The 24,911-nt window shown below is 41.7% G+C and overlaps 1 protein-coding gene across 2 annotated transcripts; it reads left to right on the top strand.

Moving 5' to 3' along the window:
• The first annotated feature begins 400 nt into the window (after positions 1-400).
• On the top strand, positions 401-24,586 carry gcdha (glutaryl-CoA dehydrogenase a). 2 transcript variants are annotated; one of them, XM_039772515.1, is made up of 12 exons: positions 401-615; positions 1,093-1,206; positions 2,276-2,311; positions 3,889-4,029; positions 8,126-8,188; positions 11,059-11,229; positions 11,367-11,496; positions 13,320-13,536; positions 15,792-15,895; positions 19,932-20,057; positions 20,537-20,697; positions 23,981-24,586. In XM_039772515.1, exons 2-12 carry the CDS (start codon positions 1,107-1,109, stop codon positions 24,052-24,054), a joined length of 1,323 nt encoding a protein of 440 aa, XP_039628449.1. In that variant the 5' UTR covers positions 401-615; positions 1,093-1,106; the 3' UTR covers positions 24,055-24,586. The 2 variants fall into 2 exon arrangements, with proteins under 2 accessions (XP_039628449.1, XP_039628450.1); XM_039772516.1 differs by lacking the exon at positions 401-615 and adding an exon at positions 691-711.
• Positions 24,587-24,911: the final 325 nt, after the last annotated feature.

The following is a 24,911-nucleotide window of genomic DNA, read 5'->3' as shown; positions in this document are numbered from 1 at the left end:
TAGATAGATAGATAGATAGATAGATAGATAGATAGATAGATAGATTAATACGATTTCCTCCACTACCGGGCACATTGGCTTTTAATGTTTTACTGCTCAAATTATATCTCAAGAAGATAAAAAAGTCATTTGCTGATAATATCAACTCCTTTTAAGTCTTCTACACAAAGAATTTCATTCCCGTCTCGGGAAGACCACGCGCTCCAGGCTCTATTTTTACTTTTCAAAGGCGCGCGCAGCACCGCCTCTCTCGTTCCTGATTAGTTCTCACGTAATTCCACTCTGAGCTGATTGGTTCGCTTAACATGATTGACGGGCCCGCGCTCTGAGGAGTGTCATGCGTGCTTCTCCTACCTCCAATGTGCCACGGAGTAACGTCATGACGTCGCACGCTGACATGCGCACTGGTAGTCCGCACTTTTGTTTACTTGGTGAGTGCGTTGGACTTTTGAGAGCGGCGGTGAAGCCCTTAAATTTCTGTTATAGCGGTGAAGGGGCCGGGCGTGGGAACGACCAATAAAAAGAAGAAGAATTAAGGGCAAGGCGGTCGTGTAGAAGTGCTGACACGCGCTGAGAAGTTGAGAAGTGAGACGGGCCGAGTGCACAGATTTACTGGTAAGTTAGAATTGGTACGGTATGCTGCCCTTGACAAGATCTTAAAAGACCAGGATGACTTTGCAAGAGTCCAGTACGGATGACAGTTTGTAGAGCGTAATTTCTATTATCTTTTTTTATGGAAGCATTGCCTGTGTTATGTTGTGGATTTCTTCCTAATGAATATTTATAGGAGACGTGGGAAGCTGTTTAACTGACCAGGGTACCCCACTGTGGCACGATAAGTTTTAGTAAGCACATGAGCGAAGGTGACTGATGTTACATCATCTCAAAAATCGTATCATATTCCTGCAGAGATATCTTGCTGTTTTCTACTTGTAGTTGTTATACCAGCATTGCAAACAGAAGCCTCCCTTGTAGCCCTCAAACACTGTCTACTGTTTCAGATTGTAACGACCTTGATTTGTGGTACCTTTGGACTTTGTGGAAGTCATTATGAAAGAAATCATGTTTGCGGTCTTTTTTTTATGTGAACAGTATAATAAAGAGCCATGGCCTTAAGAAGTGTTGCTGCTCGGCTCCTGAGATGTCACCATCAGAAGGTGGCCTGTATGGCAGTGAGAAATCAAGGCACCTCTGCTGCTCAAAAAGGTAATAGAAATTACAGACAAGTGTCCATGATCATATTTTGATATAAATGGAAAAGTCATAAAAAAGTAATCAGTCTAAAACATTATCATTGCTTTATCATGATATGATGAAATTAAAATCACAATACACTTTTTCTTTTAAACCGAGTTTGTGAACAGTAGATGTTGTGATTTCATATATCTGAAGCAGCATAGGAAATGTTGAATGCTGCTAGGGTCAGTCTTGCCATATATTTAAGCTAAACTGTATATCACATCCTCTTTTATATTAATGTAAGATGCACCATGATTGTTAGGTTTGTAGTAAGCAGAAGCAGACAAGCAAGTAAAGCTCAAAATAAGATGGTAATGTACTTGGTTACAAATAGCTCTCTGTTTGCTGTGAGTTCTGCAAAACTTCGCTGAGCTTGAAGATATTTAGGAAAAAGTCTGCAAACAAGGACATCGAACTCCGCAAATTTACTAAGAAAAGTGCTTTGGTGGATTTTGCCGATGACCCCTAGTTATGAATCAATCCTCAAGACATTGCTGTTGCTTAGGACCATGAGAAATACTGCTCAGAAATCAACCAACAAAAAACTTGAAACTCTTCCTTTATATATTTATAATTTAAACAGGGACGCTTACGTGATTGAAACACTCATTTTGAGGGTGTTTACAGCGCTGTATTAGAGTGTAAAAATATAAATTAAGTTCACATAAAATGATGTGCTTAGTAATCTGACAGATGTTCAGTTTTGCTGCCAGACCTTAGGAAAGTCCTTTCAAATTCCTAAATGACCCTCTGGCTGTATTTGTTTCCCAGATGCTCCCTTGTTCATGGCACCCTGTTCTGTGTGCACTATTGGACATTTCTGTTTGAAACATTCAAATGCCCACTCTGATGATATTGCTGGCTTTAAAAGTTGTTATGTAAGTCATGATATCCTCTAGCACTGCAAATAAAACATACATATGAAACATTGACATCACAAAAGTAAACTATTTGCTATTCATTACCTCTGACTTGATTTAATTTGATCTTTGCTTTAAGTTTTAAAATTAACTGTCGCCAACCTTTTATTTCCCAGAAAAAGATGCAAAGCTGGAACAGAAGACAAAGTCCTGTGAGTATAACTTGTGTTTATTGTCTTACTAGGGGGCTTTGCCGCATCGCTAGCGCTATGCGCCATTGTGAAGAGGGGGGCTGAACGCACCCCAAGGAGACGCGGCTGCTGCTCCGACACCCCCTCTTAAACGGTGATACAATGGGAAACAAGTAACAGTTGTTTTTATTTTTTTACCTCCTCTTTGCTCAATCAGCTGCTGGCTTGCTGCCGTGCCGTGTGATCTTCACTTCGTGCGGCGCTTTGAACGCCTGTACAGTGTTTTCCTGTAGGGAGTGCTAGCTCCCTGGTTGGAATAAGTTCTTTTTGCAATTGTGGCTTCTTAAGTAACTCAGAACTATACAGCTATAATGTTAAAAGGCGATACCTCTCCCATAGTGATGCAGCGGTAAGAAATCACTTAAGAGAAAATAACTTGGCTTTCTTTAATGACGATTTACGCAGCATTACAGATGAAGGAAGCCATAGCAAGACTTTTATCAAGGTGGGATCTCGATGCATACAGTCTGCCATTTTTGTCGCTGTGCTGGAAGGGTACTCGGGACCAGATGATGAAATCTCCCATCCGTCCATTGGCTTCGAGGTGTGTCTGGCAATGTTCCAAGGCTTTATACCCTTTGTGGCAGGAGGCTTGGGGTCAGACCCAGCCGGGACGCGTGGAACGACCAGGAGGCAATCTATAGTCCCCCGGTAACCACCCTGGATAGTGAGGGGACCACAGGTACGGAGCATGGAGGCTCAAAACCTTGGGGGCCCATGGTTATCACCAAGCCTCATAAAGCCCGGGAGATCTGCACTTCCGCCACACCTGGGAAGGTGGAGGAAGGACCTTCCAGGGCTGCCCCGAGTGCTTTCGGGTGCTCATGCGGCACTTCCGCCACACCAGTAAGTGCCACCGGAAGAACATCAGCAAGCACCTGGAGCACATCCAGGTGATTATAAAAGCGGCCGCCTTCCTGCAGTCGGGGAGCGAGAGTCGGGTGCTGGAGGAGGACAAAGTTCCTGAGCAAGGAAGAAAGGCGGCCCACGGACATTGAAAGGCCTGTGATTTGGGGTGATTGGTGCGGGAGCACTGTGTGCTGTGTGGGACATTATTGTTAATGAGCCTGTGTGTTTTACAATAATACCGGTGTTTGTCTCATGGTGTTCAGGCTAGCTCTCACACTTTTCTCCATGTGCACGTGTATCGTGGGACTTGCTTTGAAAGGTTGTAAGTATGGCGTGACTTGTCCATCTCGCGGGACATGAAAGTGTCTCTCTTCAAAAGATCACGTATCGTCGCAAGATTTTTTTTTTTTTTATAATCGAGAGATATGCTGTTAAGTTATAGTGACACTTGGCACATCTCAACTAGTTTCTTAGTCATTAGTTAACTTCTGAATGCATGGCGTCTGTTAGCATGAAAGTATTTTGTATTTAGTCATATCCAAAACTGTCCACTATAAAAACCAGTAAATGTTTAACTGTGGCCTTTACAAGTGAGTAAAGTGCAATAATGCATGAATAGATCTGAATATATCCATGCAGTTAACCTTCACATCTTAATTTTCTTTTTGTATGTTTTGATCATCTCCTAGCTAAAGTGCAGTTTGACTGGCAGGATGCCTTATGCTTGGAAAGCCAGCTGACGGAGGAGGAAACAATGATCAGGGACACTTTCCGCACCTACTGTCAGGACAAGCTAATGCCGCGCATACTCCTGGCAAACCGCAATGAAGGTATGGCTGCAATGAAAACCCAAGCTGGTGTCACCCGGTGGCATCTTTTTTTGTATGGATAGTAGTCTTATTAATATACTCAGCAAAAAAAGAAACGTCCTCTGACTTTCAACTGTTTTTACTTTCAGTAAACTTAATGTGTAAATATTTGTATGAACACTAAAAGAGTCAACACCATAAGACATCAACTAAAAATGTTTCACAATGTGTCCCTGAATGAAGGGAGGCTCAAAATCCAAAGTACCAGTCAGTGTCTGGTGTGGCCACCAGCTGCTTGAAGTACTGCAGTGCATCTCCTCCTCATGGACTGGACCAGATTTGTCAGTTCTTGCTGTGAGATGTTACTCCACTCTTCCACCAAGGCACCTGCAAGTTTCTGGACATTTCTGGGGGGAATGGCCCTAGCCATCGATCCAAATTGATCCGCTCCAGGGTACAGGCCTCGGTGTAACGCTCATTCCTTCGACGATAAACACGAATCCGTCCATCACCCCTGGTGAGACAAAACCGTGACTCATCAGTGAAGAGCACTTTTTGCCACTCCTGTCTGGTCCAGCGAAGGTGGGTTTGTGCCCATAGGCGGCGTTGTTGCTGGTGATGTCTGGTAAGGACCTGCCTTACAACAGGCCTACAAGCCCTCAGTCCAGCCTCTCTCAGCCTATTGCGGACAGTCTGAGCACTGATGGAGGGATTGTGTGTTCCTGGTGTGACTCGGGCAGTTGTGGCGGCCATCCTGTACCTGTCACGCAGGTGTGATATTCGGATGTACCGATCCTGTGCAGGTGTTGTTACACGTGGTCTTCCACTGTGAGGATGATCAGCTGTCCTTCCTGTCTCCCTGTAGCGCTGTCTTAGGCGTCTCACAGTGCGGACATGGCACATCAGCAGTCCTCATGCCTCCCTGCAGCAGGCCTAATGCACGTTCATGCAGATGAGCAGGGACCCTGGGCATCTTTCACAGTCGGTAGACAAGTCTCTTTAGTGTCCTGCGTTTTTAGAACTGTGACCTGAAATGCCTACTTTCTGTAAGCTGTTAGGGTCTTCACGATCATTCCACAGGTGCATGTTAATTCATTGATTGTGGTTAATTGAACATGCATGGAAAACATTGTTTAAACCCTTTACAATGAAGATCTGTAAAGTTATTTGGATTTTTAAAACATTATTGTTGAAATACACAGTCCTGGAAAAGGGACGTTTCTTTTTTTGCTGAGTATATATTTACACTTGTAACTACTTCAAAACTTTCTGTACAAATTCCTAAAATTGACTGCTCACTTGGGTCTTTTAATTTTTGGTCACGGTTTGGTTCAAAAAGAATCATTATTTGAATAGTTTTTATTTTGAGCAGAAAACATAAGTTTGTTCTGTCGTGGAATCGCACTACAGTCTGTCGCAGTTCAGACATTTGCACTGCGGTACCTGACTCCTGCAAAATCTCGATTACAGAGACCCTCAGATGCAGCTCCTTTACAACATGAGCTAATAGGAGATCTCATTACTTTGTGAACATCTCCAAACTGGGAAGGATCCTGGAGCAACACCACAAAAAAAACACTTTGCTTTTTAGATTTTAAAGTAGTAAGTCAAAAACAAAAAAAAAAAAATATATACACAGGGCCTTCATAAAGTATTCTGAACCTTTCACAGAGGGGACTGGGCAGTCTAATGGTCTGGAATCCCTACAGATTTTATTTTTTTCTCCAGCCGTCTGGAGTTTGTTTTTTCTGTCCACCCTGGCCATTGGACCTTACTCTTATTCTATGTTAATTAATGTTGATTTATTTTATTTTCTTGCTGTGTCTTTTATTTTTCTATTCTTCATTTTGTAAAGCACTTTGAGCTACATTTTGTATGAAAATGTGCTATATAAGTAAATGTTGTTGTTGTTTATACAAATTTTGTTATGTTGCAGCTTCATGCTAAAATTTGTTATTTGTTTTTCCCTCATCAAACAACACCCAATATACCAGGATAACAGGATATTAAAAATGTTTGCAAATTTATTAAAAGTTAAAAACTAAAATATCCCAGTGACACAAGATTTCAGACCGTTTACTCATTAAGAGTTGAAGAATCCTTGGCAGCAATTACAGCCAGGAGTCTTCATACAGAGCTTCATACACGTATCTGGAGCGCTGATGATGTCCGTGTTCTGCCTGCTCCTACTCAGGCTTTTCTTCTAGCATTGAATTTTAGTATTTTACACTGGTTTATTGTCTTTTATTCAATTCTATCCTGTAATTTGTCTGTTTTTAGTGTTCTATGTGGAGATTATTTGTATCCAATGTTACACGTACACAGGCTGGACTCCTTTGGTACTGTGTCTCTCCGGAAAATCCTTGGGTACCGTTGGTTTGACTTTGTGTTGCTCATGGAGTCCCGAATGAGGCCCATCACCTGCATTGTGAGGGAGCGTCACTTACGGCACTACGGCCATGTGGCGCGTTTCCCCGAGGGTGATCCGGCTCATAAGGTCCTCATTGTTGGGGACCTGAGTGGCTGGACCAGGCCAAGGGGTCGCCCACTTACAACCTGGATTTGGCAGACAGAGGGTCATTTCCGGACGGTGGGACTGGACCATGTGTCTGCCTTGGGGGGGTTGCCAACCAGGATCCCGAGTTGTTTCTTTGTGTAGTGGGTGCGACAACGTGCTGTACCAGTGCATGCTCCCCAACTTGACTGACTTGTTACATATACCCTGCTGTTTTTTTTTTCCTGAGATTCTGTGAATTGCCTTGAGTGTGGGAAAGTTGCTTTATAAATAAAATGTAGTATTATTGTTATTATTATTATTACAAGGGGGAGTCAAGCTAATGTTAGAAAATGGAACAAACCGTAACAAAACTGGTAATGTCATTTCTCAATGTCGTCTCCACCCTTCTCAATGCACTTGCGCTACCTGCCTGGATTCCAGCAGAATAAAAGGCTTTGTCTTGTCTTCGCAAACCCTTGTAGTTATTGTTATTATTACTAGGGGGCTCTGCCCCCTGCTTGCTTCGCTCGCCCACCCCTGGGTTTGGTTTACCGGATATACAATTTAAAGAGATTATTTTCATGGGAATTGTTACATATGCATTATTTTCACTTTTACTTTAAAACTTTTGTAAAAACAATATTTGGAATTAACTTTTCTTCAAGATCGTATTGAATTTTGATTCCGTGTTTGGGCTTTCATCGTGACAACGCAACGTATAACTGCTTGTGAGTGAATATCGTTTCTTTCTCTCTAATAAATAAACTGAAATTCTCAGGTATATCTGTTCATGCTCTTTCTTCTTCGCTTTGTCATTGACATGTCAACTAGAACATATAAAATTATTGTCCTGATAAAATTTATAAGAGCTGAGAGTGGAGGAAGTGTGTCTGACAAAAGCATTCACACGACTGAGAGGTTAGATGACTGTGGTCTTTTTTGAAAACGGTTGTAAGGTGGGCGTGACATGAAAGAATCTCAAGTTAATAGTCTCCGTCTCGCGGAACTTCATACTGCAACAACGTTTTTGGATTCTTAATTCACGCTGGCAACACGAATTAGATGATCTACAAGTCTCTGACTTAGTTTAAATCTGAACAATATATTTGAACACACACTAAGGAGATGCGATCGGATCATCTGCTGGCGAGCTGCGCGTTCTGCTTGTCATGCTGCACGTCGAAAAATTTAAAAGCCTGTACTGCAGCTGTCCTTTTGTCTCACTGCCTTGTCTCGTGGGACGTCAAAGTGTCTTCCGAGAAGATCATGTCTCGTCTCCCTTGTCTCCCTCCCAAGATTTTTTTTTTTATATAATAGAGAGATTACTCCTAAACAAAACTCTCTTATGATACGCTTTTCAGTAATTGTGACATGTTCTCACGTAACATTAATACAAAATTTTACATATTACATATCTTTTATGGGAAAATGATCCTTGTCTTATTTTCTGCATTATTAATTAGTGCCTTTTCAACAGTTAAAAGTTATTATTCAGTCAGAGGGGGTCAATTTATTAATTGTGGTCAAAATTTGCATTCCATAGAAAGAACTGTTTTGTTGCTGAGCTGTAATGTGTGTTTGTTTGTGTTTTTATTCTCTGTTTTTTTTTTTTCCCTTCAGTCTTTCACAGAGAAATTTTGACTGAAATGGGAGAACTCGGGGTCTTGGGACCAACTATTAAAGGTATGTTTCTTTTGATTGAAAATTTATAAAGTGATTGTTACTTATCTTGTATATCGGAATCATAAGAGAAGTTCTGGTTATGGTCCACCATGTGCTGTAATAAGTTTTGAAAATGACATTTTAGCTAAACCTTACTCATGATGGCCTGTGCCACAAACTTTGCTATTCACTTGCTTAATAAACTAAATGGGCATAAACAGTGAAATGTTCTATAAAAAAAACTTCACAGTCATTTTCATCAATTTTAGTGGTTTAGATAAAGTATTCTGAAATGTAAGATGTGAACATTTTGGAACGCGTCCTTTCAAAATGACGTGCTGCAGTTCCTCCTGTGAGTTTTGTCAAAATCTATTTGCTGTTGTTCAAAGGTTGCTTAGTAGAGCATTTAAACTAAAACTCAGAGGGCTGTCTGACCTTCTGCTTGCACTTCAGTTTTTCACACTCGTGGTCTGATTAGCCAAGTCATAGTCAGCTTGTCTGCTTTAACTTGTGCTTCTGCTTTTTGGGCCCATGCCCCAAAATGCCAATCCCACACCCGTATACAGGCTCTCCACCCATGCTGGTATAGAACAGAAACACTGGAAAACAGTAGGACATCCCAGTAAACATCATTATCTCCAGCATAGTCATATTTAGTCGAAACTTGAGTTGATATGCTTATTGAGAAGAAAAGCTCCTTCACAGTCGAAAAGCAGTAATGTACTTCCCTTGTTTGTTGGAACACTGCAAACTAATTTAGTAATTTTTCACACGAGCTGTTCACACGAAGCTTTTTTTTTTTTTAGACTATTTGAACTATATACTCTATTGCTTGGTTGCTCGTCTCTTGTTATTGAGGTTTCGCTGACTTGCACCTTGCCTAATTTGGCTACTCACAGTGCTTGACATGTTTGCTCATTTGTGTGCCTCCATTTTGAAAAATATCGCTGATAATGTTGTGATGATGATCTGATTTCTCAATCAGTAGATTCTAGTCGCCCCAGGTGAATAAAAAATGAGCTCAAAAGTGATGGCAACATTTTGTGTGGTTTGAGACTGGAAATAGAAATATTTTAATGTCTGAAGGGAGTGAATTTATAGCTTGTCTGGGGTACGTGTGCTTAAACTGTATACAGTACATCGCGTGCATCTGTACTCACTATGGTAAGCATGAAATTAACATTTATACTTCTCTCTCTCTCCTATCTCTCTCTCTCTCTCTCTCTCTCTCTCTCTCTCTCATATATATATATATATATATATATATATATATATATATATATATATATATAAATAAAATATAAGTCCAACGTCTGTCTGTCCACTGTACATGAGAGAACTACTTAACGGATTTAACACGCCAGCCTGGGGGCATATCTTACCTCCGCTTAGCTAGCAAACGAGAGAACTACTTAAGAGATTTAGATCAGGTTTTTTTGTAGAATTTGCTTGAACATTCCAGTTGATTTTGCGACTTCTCTCATTGCACTAAGTGTCATAGTTCGCTTGCAGGAGCGATTTATTCGTGCTAATCCGAGGCAGTCTGCAGGCCGAGGGGAGGGGGAAGTGTGACATCAGTAGTGGGGAGCCGGGCAGGGCCCTCCTCACTCACCCGCCAGTCTCCATTTGAGTCGGTCTACCTCTCGTGACATGTTGGAGCGTACTTTGCCTCCGCTTAGCTGATGAACGTGAGAACTACTTAACGGATTTAGATCAGGTTTTTTTCTGTAATTTGCTTGAGCATTCAGTTGGTATTGCGACTTCTGTCATCGTGCTAAGTATCGTAGCTTGCTTGCTTACAGTACCGATTTATTTGCATGAATCCGAGAGACACAGGCTGCAGACCAAAGGGAGGGGGAAGCGTGATGTCAGGAGTGGGGAGCCAGGCGGGGCCCTCCTCACTCACTCACTCACTCACTCACGCGCCAGCCGGCATTCGAGTCGGTCTACCTCTTGTGACATGTTGGAGTGTACTTTGCCTCCGCTTAGCTAATGAACGAGATAACTACTTAACGGAGTTAGATTGTTTTTTTTTTTTTATATAACTTACTTGAACATTGCGATTGATATTGCACCTTCTCTCATTGCGCTAAGTATCATAGCGTGCTTGCAGGAGCGATTTCTTTGCGCTAATCTGAGACAGAGGCTGCGGACCGAGGGGAGGTGATCCAGGCTGGGCCTTCCTCCTCACTCACGCGCCAGCCTCCATTCGAGTCGGCATGTTGGAGTGTAACTTTCCTCCGCTTAGCTAGCAATACCTGTTTGTTTATTGATTTTTAAAGTTTGTCCTGTTTCACTACTACGCGGGCAGAGTCGCGGGTACAGCTAGTATAATATGTTTTGAGGGAGAGAATTTAAAATAAATAGTCTAGAGGAGAGGCACTGGAGGCTAAGGCCTTCATGGATAACAGAATCCTGAGGGCATCTTGCTGATGCGGCTGGTAGGTGTAGTGAACAGCAGCAGGACTAGTGGCCCTTGTTCAGTCAGTATCCATACTCAGCAATCCAGAAAGCGTGTCGAGATACTTGGGATGATGGAACTTTTCAGGGGTGTTGTCCTTTCCCATACTTTAAGACGGTGGGTTTTGTGTGTCATTATGTAGAAACTTTGGTGACCACCTCACTAGCAGTTAGAAGTTTTGAGATGGAGCTACTGAGCCGACCACCATTTTCTCTTTAGACAGCAGCTTTTCATGAACTTGGCTGCTGCAGAAAAGGCTCAAACTTTTGTTGCTTTGAGCTACCCAGAAGTCTTCTTGATAATTTCTCAGAATTCGATTGTTAACCATTACTGGACTGCCAGTGAGGGGTGATATACTATGTTTAATTTAAAGTGGGCATGATGTGTAGAGCATACGTTTGGCAGATGTCTTTTTTCTTCTTTGTTTCAGGATATGGATGTGCTGGAACGTCATATGTAGCCTATGGTCTGATTGCAAGAGAGGTGGAGAGGGTAGACAGTGCTTATCGGTCCGTGATGAGCGTCCAGTCTTCCCTTGTAATGCACCCTATATACGCTTATGGGTCAGAAGAGCAGAAACAGAAGTATTTGCCAAAGCTCGGTAACCCTGCCTTTCTTGATTTGATATATTGAGAGCTCATTGAGAGCTAAGTTTGCTTTTTCTGTGCTTATTTCACATAGTGATATTTTTTAATATGATATTTTTCTGTCCTCTTCTCCTTTTGACTTGCATATCAGCTACCGGGGAGTTGCTGGGTTGTTTTGGATTGACTGAACCAAATCATGGCAGTGACCCGGGTAGCATGGAAACTCGTGCCCGATACAATCCCTCCAGTCGCACGTTTACTCTGAATGGTTCCAAAACCTGGTGAGAATATCAAAAGTCCATTTTTGTAGAAGATACAAATTTGTAGCATAGCGCATGCCATCCATTGCTTGTTTAATCCATTTAATTACAGTCAATTTGTGAAAACTAAATGTGTCATTTTATCGTGCAGAATGAGCTCCATTAAGTGTGAGAGATGATCAATGCCACCCAGCCCACCAATTTTGTGAACTGACTGTCTTCTCAGCCAAAATTCATTTCAGCCTCTTTAGGTTGATAAACGTATCGGAGATTTTTTCTCAACATAAAGTTTTCAGTTTGATGAAGTCAATCGTCTAAGAGTGATGGTCAGATCTCGCAGCTCTAGTTAGTTAGGAACATTAGCACTGTCGTGTTTTTGTTTGCTTTCTAAAAGTAAAAAGCTTGAGAACCCATCTGTACCGTTTATGTCTTTTCGTTTGGCCATTTTATCCACAATGTTCAAGAATATTCTGTGTGTTACCCAAGCAAAAAAGACTCAAAAGAGGAAATGGAGTAATTCTTGTCTTAGCCTTCTTAGCGTTAGACCTAAGCTTCACTCGGGCTGTGAAAAGAGTCTTGAAAGTATTAGTCTCGGGTGTCATTCGGGCAACTGTATTGACACGTCTCGTGTAAGCATCAGACCCGACGATTACCAGGGCTGTAAAAGTGGTATGAGCGCGTCTTATATAAGTGTCAGGCCCGAGCTTTACCTGGGCAATGGTGTAGGCGCATCTTCACCTAGCCTCATAATGGCGTCTTGTAAGAAACGTTTTCCAGCAGCCCAGGTGTTGCATGATCTTGACAGTGATAATGAGCAGCGATGCTGATCTCATCTGCAGTGAAGATAAAGAGAATCAGATTTCTGGCAGTGAAACCGAAAGTGACGTTCACATTTGTTGACCCTGCTTCAAATAAACCAGCACCACCTCGTTTGGATTTGGTGGGACAGCCAGGAACAAAAGTGAACATTGATGCCCAGGATCTACTTACGTACTTGAAGTTATTTGACAATGACCTGATCAAACGAATTGTTGTTGAGAACACGTTATGCTGAAGACCTAAGCAGTTTTCCTGTTCAGTCAGTCAGTCAGTCATTGTCCAACCTGCTATGTCCTAACACAGGGTCACAGGGGGTCTGCTGGAGCCTATCCCAGCCAACACAGGCAATAACAAACCCTGGGCAGGACGCCAGCCCACCGCCGGGCACACTCACACACACACCCACACACACTAGGGACAATTTAGGATCGCCAGTGCACCTAACCTGCCTGTCTTTGGACTGTGGGAGGAAACCCACGAAGACACGGGGAGAACATGCAAACTCCAAACAGGGAGGACCCGAGAAACGAACCAAGACGGGTCTCCTACTGCGAGGCAGCAGCGCTACCACTGCGCCATGATGCCGCCCTATTTTGACAGTATATACAGTATTAATATCTTCATCATTATTATTATTCATTTCATAGTATTATCATTCTGACTTTGTACTTTTAGTATTTTGCATGTTTTACAGCAGAAAGAGATTTAATAAAAATGTAATTTCTCAAGCCACAAAATGCAATGCTTTTTACATTTTTGTTTTTTATTATTAAAGTGCTTCTGAGACTTTCTAAGGAGATGGGGGGTCTGAAGTAGTATGGCTGGCCTATGGGGCATACACTTTTTCTGCAGTTAATGGCAGCAGAAGAATACTGCATCCCCTTTAGGTTTTTTGAAGTGTACAGTTGGCTCTTTTGCCTTGCTGCATTTAAAGACTGTTGTTTAATTCACCGTGCATTATGAAGTTTCATTTCTGCCCCTTTCGTCTTAGTAATCCGTTCCTTTATTGCTCTTCCTGACTGTAGGATTACCAACTCGCCAATGGCAGATGTGTGTGTTGTTTGGGCAAAGTGTGAAGACGGAAAAGTGCGTGGATTTATTCTGGAGAGAGGCCTGAAGGGTCTTTCCACCCCCAAGATTGAGGGCAAGTTCTCCTTGAGGGCTTCCACAACAGGAATGATCATCATGGAGGATGTGGAGGTGCCAGAAGACTGCCTTCTGCCACATGCTTCGGGTTTAGCGGTAAGAAGCCACACTTTTGGCTGGCTTGTGTTAGAGCTTACTAAGTCAGGTGCATCTGTGTCTCCACTCTTACTTTTAACTTTTCTGCTGTTTGGTGAGACACTCTGCCAGCTTCTACACTTCTGTGTGCCAGTCCTTGCCTTACAGAAGGTTAATGGAGAAATATCATGTGACATAGCAAGCACCAAGTTGCAGTAACGTTTTTCTGGGTTTATCCAGTGTCTTGAAGCTTTTACATTTACTTGTTCAAATGCAGAATCAAAACTTTTTGTAATAATAGGTTGTACATCACTAGCAATAATTTAACGCTGGCATTCTGCAAGCCATTTAGTTTTTCCATTGGAATGGATGACACCGTTATCTTGATATTACATAGTAGCAGAAAAGAATTATAGAATACTAATGAAGTACATATGAACTGTAGTAACAATGATAAACTCTCAGCCAGATAATTGTGCAGGAGCAAATAAAATGTGAAATAATAAAGAACAATGCAGGACAGAGAGGGAGAGACAGAAATATTTGGATTTCTAGAATGGCAGTGGTGAAGAAATCAGTTTAAAATACTGACGACTACATCCATCCATCCATTATCCAACCCGCTATATCCTAACTACAGGGTCATGGGGGTCTGCTGGAGCCAATCCCTGCCAACACAGGGCGCCAGGCAGGAAACAAACCCCGGGCAGGGCGCCAGCCCACCCATACACACACACACTAGGGACAATTTAGCATCGCCAATCCAGCTAACCTGCATGTCTCTGGACTACGGGAGGAAACCCACGCTGACACTGGGAGAACATGCAAACTCCACGCAGGGAGGACCCGGGAAGCGAACCCTGCGCCACCATGTCGCCCCCGATGACTACAGTGGAAAGCAAAAGATGTTGCTATGCTTTCAGGCAATGACATGATCGAGAATAAATATATATCGTAAAATGTAAAAAATAGAAGTAAAGAGAGGTGTGAATATCTTACATTTGTTAATAATAACTAACAGCCATATTTTTTTCCTAGAAGATAATTTTATTGTAATAAACAATTTTTTCCCCATCACATAGTGTTGATTATTATTCTACATATAATTTTGTATACTAAACATGAATAAGATCAACATAAAAAGGGTACAGGGAGGACTTTGAACCATTAGGCCACTGACTTGCAGTCGGATATGCTACCCTGTAAGCTTGCTTGGTCTGTGACTTGGTCCTCACTGCTTTGCTTGGAGAACATTCTAGGAGATACCTAAGTGGGTTACTTTTTTTTTTGTGTCCATGAATTTTTTTTATTTTTATATATACAGTATATATCTTTTTTTTCTTTTATTATTGAATTACATAAATAACAGCTGAGGACTTTAGCGCCACTGGTGAGCCAGTCCCAAATGTAGATGATGATGATTGGAATGACTAACGAGTAATGAAAAGAAGGTAAATAAAATTGGGGAAGGGCTGAGGAATTTAAATGTATTAAGCCCTCTGGCCTTCCTACACACACACACAGGACATCTGACTATCCATGGAGTGGTTAGTTCTCTCTCTCTCATGTTAATCCTGGGTCTCGTAACCTTTCACAAACTCATCATGGTGACCCAGCCACTATTCAGAGACCTGTTGGCGCCCTTGCTCCTCCGCACCAAGATTGTTGAGAATGGTCTAGCTTTGTGATTCAGGAGCTCTCCTGAACAGCCAATTAGATTGCACGTTTATGTCACATGGCTTACACAGCAAAAACTTTGGAGAAGGGTCTGGCTGTGGCCTGCAGCCCTACACCACACTTACTACAGGACATGCCTGCTCGATCGTCATTACTCCTGAGTAACATCACTCTCCCTCAGCCGTAACCTCAATAATACCTTAAGGATATTTAAATGGGCAAGTTTGAGAAAGATGCAAATGCCTGGGGTGCTTTGTAACGTTATTGAATGTGTGCAGTTTGATTGGTTCATCAGTGGAGCAGAGCCGTAGAGATCTGCAACTCAACACTACTAGCAATCTCGGCGAGCTCTCCATACTATAGAGTACGATTGAGGAATAACAAATTGGCCGCTCTCTCCAGATGCTTGTGAGTCGCACCAACAGGGAAACCATTTTGGGGCTGTCAGAACCAATTAAAAATGTGGAGGAGATAAAACTGTCTAAAATGTTGTCTGAACCAAGCTGTTCTGTGTTGAGTTTTTTTTTTCTGTGCTGTTTTCCTATAAACGTTAATTTTTATCAATTTTAATTTTTTATTTTTTTAAATGTATTCTACAGGGACCGTTTGGATGTTTGAACAATGCCCGATATGGTATCTCCTGGGGGGCTCTAGGGGCTGCAGAATTCTGTTTTCATACTGCACGCCAGTACACCTTGGACAGGTAAGGAAATTCAAAGCAGAAAATCATTAAGTACGAAAGGAGGGTTTTTACATTTCATATTGTCACCCGTGTAAATCTGCTGTGTTATCTCTTCATCTCTTAATAGATATAATATACACTAGGGGGCTTATACACTGGAGTTCCCTGTGTTTATACACACAATAGGACAAGAAACAGCATTGGTAAATCTTTAAGTGAGAAATCTTAAATGTAAAAAATTAACAGACTCCTTCAGGCTGGGGTTCATTTAACAAGAGAGAAGAACAATGTATGGTCGAGATCTTTGGATAAGATGACTGTCCAACAAAGTCTTTTGAAGTTTCTGATGAGTTTTTCAATACAATGTGGATCTGTAGACAGGTTGTCTGTGTCAGTCTGAGAGATGCAAACAATCCTCATATCTGGCCGTAAAACTCTTGTCTCTGTTCAAACCATGTTGCAATGTGTTCAGTTTTAGAATGAGTTTGACTTCCCATTCTTTTCTTGTTCTGTTATTGAAATTAAGTGAACATTTGAATTTAACATCAAAGATTAGCTTTCTAAGATTGGGTCTTAATTGATCTAATTAGCTGTGTTTTTGTTATTTCTTCTCTTATTCTGCATTCATTAAAACTGTGTGATTGATTTGATTTTTTTTTTTTTTACATTTTGGACATATTTGTGCTATAGCTTTAAATGCTTAACTCTACTTTTCTATGTTCAATTTGTTCCCCTCAATTCTATCCTAATAATAGTTAAGAAGCAGAGTAGACATCCAGACACATGACACTGAATGTTGAAAGGTTGCCACTACAACTATTACCAGACCCACAATAAATGTTGAATTAAATAACCAGAAGGCCTGGAAGAGCAGAATGAAAATCACGATAATGATGAAAAATCTTAAATAAAAGTGTATCCCCATGTCACATACATAAACACTTGGTGCATTCTAAGAACAGTTTTACAAAATGGCAACATTAACCCCAAAAACAAAGAAACTGGGAACTGACAGCGTGCCTAATGAGGCCAGGAGTTGTTTGAAAGACAAACCTGCAGCCATATTGAGTTTGAGAAGCACTGATATTAATCGGCCTTACTGGGGTGTCTTGTCTGTTCACCGTCTTCTACTTTAAAATGTTTGCCTCAAAAATACCAAGCGATGGAGTTGTCTGTGGCCATTCGGACTGACATCACCAAGTCCTCTTTCTGACTGGCAGCTTTGTTACGTAGCTTGCTGCTATCACTACGTATTTGTTTGAAGAAAACAAAAAAAAAAACACAACTTTAAAATAAAAAATAAATTGACAAACAATGAAGACTCACTAATGTGCCTGTCTTGCGGTCTTGTATGTATGTACAAACTGGATTCCAAAAAAGTTGGGACACTATACAAATAGTGAATAAAAACTGAATGCAATGATGTGGAGGTGCCAACTTCTAATATTTTATTCAGAATAGAACATAAATCACGGAACAAAAGTTTAAACTGAGAAAATGTATCATTTTAAGGGAAAAATATGTTGATTCAGAATTTCATGGTGTCAAAAATCCCAAAAAAGTTGGGACAAGGCCATTTTCCCCACTGTGTGGCATCTCCCCTTCTTCTTACAACACTCAACAGACGTCTGGGGACCGAGGAGACCAGTTTCTCAAGTTCAGAAATAGGAATGCTCTCCCATTCTTGTTTAATACAAGCCTCTAACTGTTCAATCGTCTTGGGCCTTCTTTGTCGCCCCTTCCTCTTTATGATGCGCCAAATGTTCTCTATAGGTGAAAGATCTGGACTGCAGACTGGCCATTTCAGTACCCGGATCCTTCTCCACGCAGCCATGATGTTGTGATTGATGCAGAATGTGGTCTGGCATTATCTTGTTGAAAAATGCAGAGATGACGTCTGGATGGGAGCAGATGTTGTTCTAGAACCTGAATATATTTTTCTGCACTGATGGTGCCTTTCCAGACATGCAAGCTGGCCATGCCACACTCACACATGCAACCCCATACCATCAGAGATGCAGGCTTCTGAACTGAGCCTTGATAACAACTTGGGTTGTCCTTGTCCTCTTTGGTCCGGATGACATGGCGTCCCAGATTTCCAAAAAGAACTTCGAATCGTGACTCGTCTGACCACAGAACAGTCTTCCATTTTGCCACACTCCATTTTAAATGATCCCTGGCCCAGTGACAACGCCTGAGCTTGTGGATCTTGCTTAGAAATGGCTTCTTCTTTGCACTGTAGAGTTTCAGCTGGCACGGTGGATTGTGCTCACTGACAATGGTTTCTGGAAGTATTCCTGAGCCCATTCTGTGATTTCCTTTACAGTAGCATTCCTGTTTGCGGTGCAGTGTCGTTTAAGGACCCGCAGATCACGGGCATCCAGTACAGTTTTACGGCCTTGACCCTTACGCACAGAGATTGTTCCAGATTCTCTGAATCTTCAGATGATGTTATGCACAGTTGATGATGATAGATGCAAAGTCTTTGCAATTTTTCGCTGGGTAACACCTTTCTGATATTGCTCCACTATCTTTCTGCGCAACATTGTGGGAATTGGTGATCCTCTACCCATCTTGGCTTCTGAGAGACACTGCCACTCTGAGAAGCTCTTTTTATACCCAATCATGTTGCCAATTGACTTAATTAGGGTTTATTGGTCTTCCAGCTCTTCGTTATGCTCAAATTTACTTTTTCCAGCCTCTTATTGCTACTTGTCCCAACTTTTTTGGGATTTGTTGACACCGTGAAATTTTGAATCAACATATTTTTCCTTTAAAATGATACATTTACTCGGATTAAACGTTTGATCTGTCATCTACGTTCTATTACAAATAAAATATTGACATTTGCCATCTCCACATCATTGCATTCAGTTTTTATTCACAATTTGTTTAGTGTCCCAACTTTTTTGGAATCCCGTTTGTATGTATGTATGTTATCATCTCGTTGATGCTCGTAACCGGCCAGCTTTAATTTCAAAAGCAACAGGGTCGTGGTGGCTCTCAAACATAAAGAATGCTGGCTTTCACCTCCAGTTCGCCCTCTGGTGGTCATTCCGAGTGTCAACTGGATGATAACATGCATACAAGACCACAAGATCACCCCCCCCACTCTACCCAGAAGGGGCTGGATTAGGGTTGATTTCACCGTACAGTATGTTTAGTCGACCAATGAAAATCATGTGTAACAAGTTTCATGAAAATCGGTCCAGCCGTTCGGACGTGATGCTGGAGCATACATACATATACACTAACTTTTAATACTTAAAATAAATTAACAATCAATAAAAACTCACTAATGTCGCTGTCTTGCGCTGTTATATGTATGTTATCATCCAGTTGACGCTCTATTTAATTTGAAAAGCAACAGGGGCACGGTGGCGCTCAAATATAAAGAATGCTGGCAGTCACCTGGTATACACTAACTGTGTAAGCACGGGATCCTGGAAAGTCTTCATATCGTCAGAACTACTCTGGGCATCTCTCTGCTGTGAGGATTGATGTTGCCGAAGTGCTCGCATCGTTTGTGCATTAGCAGCTAAGCGACTGTCTTTCTTGGGACGTTTTCTTTTGCCGATGTGCTGGCCTCGCTTGTGTACCCTCGGAGCTGGAGCCCTCACCCTGACTCTACATCTCGCTTACACGCGTAGAACTCTATTTAATTTCAAAAGCAACAGGCGGGCATGGTGGCGCTCAAACATAAAGAATGCTGGCAGTCACCTCCAGTTCACCATCTGGTGGTCGTTTTGAGTGTCAACTGGATGATAACATGCATACAAGACCGCAAGATCACACTCTACGCAGAAGGGGGTGGGTTAGGACAGATTTCACCCTACAGTATTTTTAGCCGACCATTGAGAAACGTGTACCAAGTTTCACTGCAGCCGTTTGGACGTGATGCTGGAGCATACATACATACACAAATTGACTTATAGATTATCCACCTTTTTATATACACGTCCTGTTGTGTGCAGTCTGTAATGAGATAATTGACTTATAATAAAGACTGTTTCTTGATGATTCTATCATACTCTCTATTGTGATGCTTCTCTACTAGAATCCAGTTTGGAGTTCCTCTGGCCAGGAACCAACTCATTCAGAAGAAGATGGCGGACATGTTAACTGAAATCAGCATCGGTCTTCAGGCTTGTCTCCAGTTGGGACGGCTAATCGACCAGAAGAAGTAGGTCACATATTCTTTTTTTTATTACCGCTAATGAATCTGCCGGAATAAAATCTGATACAGTATGGCCTGAAGTGACACGAGGGTATCTGTGATTGGTCCCCGATGTAATTCTTATCCCAGTGACTTGTATTAAGCAGTGGGCACAATTTTAAACCAAATTCTGAGCCATCAAATGGTAGAAATGATTACAATCATTCATCTTGACTTTTAATTCTGGTTTCACTTTTCACACACAAGCAGCTGTAGGAAGGTATCGCCATCCTCATCACCAAGTCTCGATTCTGTTATCTCAAGAAAACAATAAAAAAAAAAAATAACAATACTGCACGTCCTCTCTCAGCTTCCGTACAAATGTAATCTTTTATTTCATCTTAATACACTGAACGGGTGTAAAGACGAGTGGATGAATGTGACATTTTTCAGGTGGCCTGACTTCAAATCGCAACTGCTAACTAACTGGATTTGTCTGTGAACAGGTCGGCCCCGGAAATGGTGTCCATGTTGAAGCGCAACTCCTGTGGGAAAGCTTTGGATATCGCACGCCAGTGCCGGGACATGCTGGGGGGCAACGGCATAGCAGATGAATACCATGTCATACGCCACGTGATGAATCTCGAAGCTGTCAATACTTACGAAGGTGAGACGCCTGACTTGACGACCTGCACTTTTATGAGAAGTGAGAAGGGCAGTTGGGAAAGCTTTCTGGTCAGGTCCTCACTCGGTAGGGTTTGAGGATCTTTAGACCTAGCTAGACGTGTGATGAAGACTGTGGGCGCAGTGCTGGTTATGTTGTGTGTTGGCCAGCTGATCGGAATGGACAGATGATGCGTTCAAAGTTCTGCTTACAGCACATCACATTAATACAAACGCAAAGACGTAAGTCGGGAATTCTTGAGGTGTGGAAGTTGTGTCGTGTTGGAGGTTGGAGTGTTTTATTCTTTCTTAGCACTGCAGTAAACCAAATAAGCATTTACCATTCTATGGATCTGCCATTGCACTTTTCCAAGTCTAAATTATACAATACAGCAGGAGTGTCAAACCCCAGTCCTGGAGGGCCGCAGCGGCTGCAGGTTTTCATTCTAACCCTTTTCCTAATCAGTTTTCATTGCTAATTAACTCCTTCTTTTCCCTAATTTTAATAGCCCTGTTTTTGAGGATTCAGTCCTCTGAATTGATTCGTTTCTTCTTTAAATGGCAGCCAAACAGAAATGAGTCGTGAAACGAGCCGACAGATGACCAGCTAAACTGGGGCTTCAAACTCCAGCCCATTTCACTCCAACCAGTTACTTAATGAGAAGCCGTTCTTGAATATGAGGACTTGTTGCTGCTCTCGTTCCGCCACAACAGATTGTTGATTTTCTGGGTTTTTTTCAAAGACCACCGTCAAGATGTTTTGGTGACCTGAGCAGACCATCATGACGGAGACCCTCACCTTTCTTTATTTTCAGGTGAGCTGCTCATGTGGCGGCTTGTTTGTGTCCCATTAAGGAAATAAACAACTATTGTGGTCTGAGTCACGTCAATTAAAAAGAAGTCAAAACAAGGGAATCCGCAGCAAAGACGGCACTCGCTAATTAAGCAGATGGTTAGAATGAAAACCTGCAGCCACTGCGGCCCACCAGGACTGGAGTTGGACATGCCTGCTGTAAATGAACTCGCACTCCCCCACCAGTCCACTCTTTAACTTTCTGGTTTGAGTTGTAGTTTGTGTCGTCGTACTTCATATTATTACATTTTCCTCGAGTGTGACCTGCCCGCATTCAGACCTTAGGCTTGCCCAGGGACTGCCCTGGGAAGGGGGTCCTCCGTCACGTCCTGGAGGGCCGCAGTGGCTGCAGGTTTTTGCTCCAACCCATCTGCTTAATAAGAAGCCCATATTGCTCAAGTAACACTTCTACTTCACTTCAGTGGTCTCACTCGTTAAGATTTTGAACCCTAACTGCTTATTTTGGTCTTAAACAGCCGTATTCTCGGTTTTTAAAGGCTCCTAATTAGCAATAACGTGCAAATGACAAAATAGAGCAGCATTTCTCCATTGAGCTTGTTACGATTGACACCCGTGTCTATTTAGCATGTACTATTGGGTTTTTATGAATGAAATACTTGGAAGGAAAGCAAAGAGAAAAAAGTGAAGGACTGAGAATTACTCCTCCATTTTAGGCTTCAAATCATTTGGAGGACATCATTAGGAAGGGGAAGAAAATCGAGGATATGAGAATGAGCTGACATGGCAGAGTTAAAGGACAAACAAGCCATGAAATGAAATTATTGGCAGGAATTGCTTTCTAGTTAAGAAACCGAGTGAAAATAAAAACCTGCTGCCACTGCGGCCATCCAGGACTGGGCCCGAGGACCCCTAGACTTCGGTGTTCTTCACAATCATAAGATTTTTCTTTTTGTTTTGTTCATAAGAGAACAAAAACAAACATTTGAAACATCTTAATTTTCTTTAAAGAGTAGATGAGGCATTCAAATGACTGACTGGGCGAATTGATCAAACAAGATATGCAGCGTTTCTTCGCTCGCTTTGTGCACTTTAACTGATAATCTGCTTTATTATTGTTGCAGTGAGTCGTCTTTTTTCAGTGTGTGGCTTTTGTGGCAGAGAAATTTGAAACAATAGAACTGCAGTAAGAAAACCGATTTTTTTTTTTCAGATGATGAGAATGTGCGACAGTCGTGCACAGTTAATGGAAAGCTGAAATCGGGAACTGTGAATCTTGACTCTGAGGCATCTTAAAACTGTCAGCACTGCGATTTGTGAAGGAAACGCATTTCATGCTGAGAATGTTCTTCACTGGCCTCATTTTGAAAACGTACAGAGGCGATTAGTCTTAACATGGATCACCACCTGTAGAAAATAAATGAAGCTGGTTAAACGTCGAACTTGTCAAATTCTGTGTGTGTGGTAAATAGGCAGATATGAAACCCGTAGAGCCATATATATGTGTATATATATATATATATATAATATATGAAAAGTACCAGCTGTGTAAGCCCGTGCTGTAAAATGCCCAGGGTCCTAGTAACTATTGAAATCCTCAGAAAAAAAAATTAAAATTTACAGACATCAGGTAATTGAAAAGAACTACTCTGGGCGTCTCTCTCCTTGGAGAATTCGTTTTGCTGATGTGCTCGCCTCGTTTGTGAATTAGCGGCAGGAAGAAAAGTAAAAGGGATACCGTTGTGCCGATGTTCGCGGCTAAGCGACTTTGTCTTTCTTTGGAGGTTTCATTTTGCTGATGTGCTCGCTTTGCTTGTGTTATTAGCGGCTAAGCAAGTTTTCTGTTTCCTCGGAGGCAGAGCCCTCACCCCGACTCCGCCTCTCACTTCCGGGCTGGACAGACAGATAGACGGACACACACACTTCTACACGTAGATGTTTATATATAAGACTAGGGTGTTGTACCATGTTAGCCATTATGAATGTAGTGAGAAGTCAAGCAAAATGATTGCATCTCACCTGAGTTGCCTCGAAAGTCTTCATATTGTAATCTTTTTAAAATTTGTCATTTTACTTGACTTCTCACTATATATATATATATATATATATATATATATATATATATATATATATATATATATATATATATATATATATATATAAAATAAAAAGAGAGAGAGAAGAGTAAGGCCTATTGTGAGCACATATGTGAGTAGCCCCTCCAGTGAACCGACAGACCCACCCGGGTTTAGTTCTTGTCTGGCTGCTGAGATAGGCTTCCTCAATATTCCCCCCCGCCCCTTGATTGAGTTAAGCAGATTTTATTAGCAGTCACCTTTTTATATTTCATGTTTCTGGATGTCGGTCATTGGACTTGAGAGTGTAACATTACCAGTTGACCACTAGATGGCAGCCCCGTCTTTGTACGGTCAGATGGCTCCAGAATTTAATGTTTTATGTTCTTTTTCTTTTTCAGGGACTCATGACATTCACGCGTTGATCCTCGGCAGAGCGATTACTGGACTGCAGTCTTTCACCGTTGGAAAGTAACACTTTTTCAAAGATGGGGAAATTCATAAAGACACTTATAAGGGGAATGGAATCCAGCTTCACTTTTACCAATGAAATGTTGAATTAATCGCTGAATACCCATCCTAATTGCCTTCGGACATCATAAATGGTACGTTCGTAATACATGAGTGAGGTGCTGTACATGAAATGGAGTTTTTAATAAACTGCTATAGCACCCCTCCAGATTTTGGGACATGGTGAAATATTCCATTTAATTTTTCCTCTTGGTGTTCACTTTTTTTAATGGCTAATTGCAGATCTTTTCATTTTTCTTTCCCAATTATGTTTTCGTAGCTTTAAAGAATAAGCATCAAACTGAATATCTGCATCTGTGGGCCGGCACCCCATGTAGGTTTGGTTCCCACCTTGCGCCCCTACTTCCAGTCCCCTCTCTCATGACGTTGAGGTGGATTGTGTGTTTTTGAGAATGTAGTGCTTCATGGACACTTTTGGGTTGTTTAAAATGAGTACGTTTTACATTTTCAACAGAGTAAACATTGATAAATTTATATTTTTGTGTCTCTTTGCTTCAAAATGAAACTTTTTTTTGTTTTTTTGAGTGGTCGAGGTTTGTGAAGTTTTGCATACAAGTTTTTCAAATCCAAGTTATTTCTTCACAGTCACAGTATGTCTTAATCTGCCGCATCAAATTGTGTTTTAAAGTGACGCCGGTCATTCAGTCAGTCATTTCGTAATCTGAACTGGGTTCCAGGGGTCTGCCAGAGCCAATCCCAGCTAGCACCGGGCACAAGGCAGAGAGCAAACCCTGGACAGGACGCCAGTCCTTTTAAAAGTACATTGTGTGTTCTTGCAGCTTCCGATGCGGCTGAAGGGAA

Source organism: Polypterus senegalus, chromosome 12, assembly GCF_016835505.1.
Source record: "Polypterus senegalus isolate Bchr_013 chromosome 12, ASM1683550v1, whole genome shotgun sequence".
In the NCBI taxonomy this organism is placed as follows: Eukaryota; Metazoa; Chordata; class Cladistia; order Polypteriformes; family Polypteridae; genus Polypterus; species Polypterus senegalus.
Note: the sequence above shows the minus strand (reverse complement) of the source record. Positions and strands in the feature narration are given on the sequence as shown.

Bases quoted from the DNA above. Each gene is read 5' to 3' on its own strand.
- gcdha (XM_039772515.1), top strand. From the start codon at position 1,107: ATGGCCTTAAGAAGTGTTGCTGCTCGGCTCCTGAGATGTCACCATCAG. The intron at 2,312-3,888 runs GTGAGTATAACT...ATCATCTCCTAG, and splicing joins GGAACAGAAGACAAAGTCCT to CTAAAGTGCAGTTTGACTGG. The intron at 15,896-19,931 runs GTAAGGAAATTC...CTTCTCTACTAG, and splicing joins CGCCAGTACACCTTGGACAG to AATCCAGTTTGGAGTTCCTC.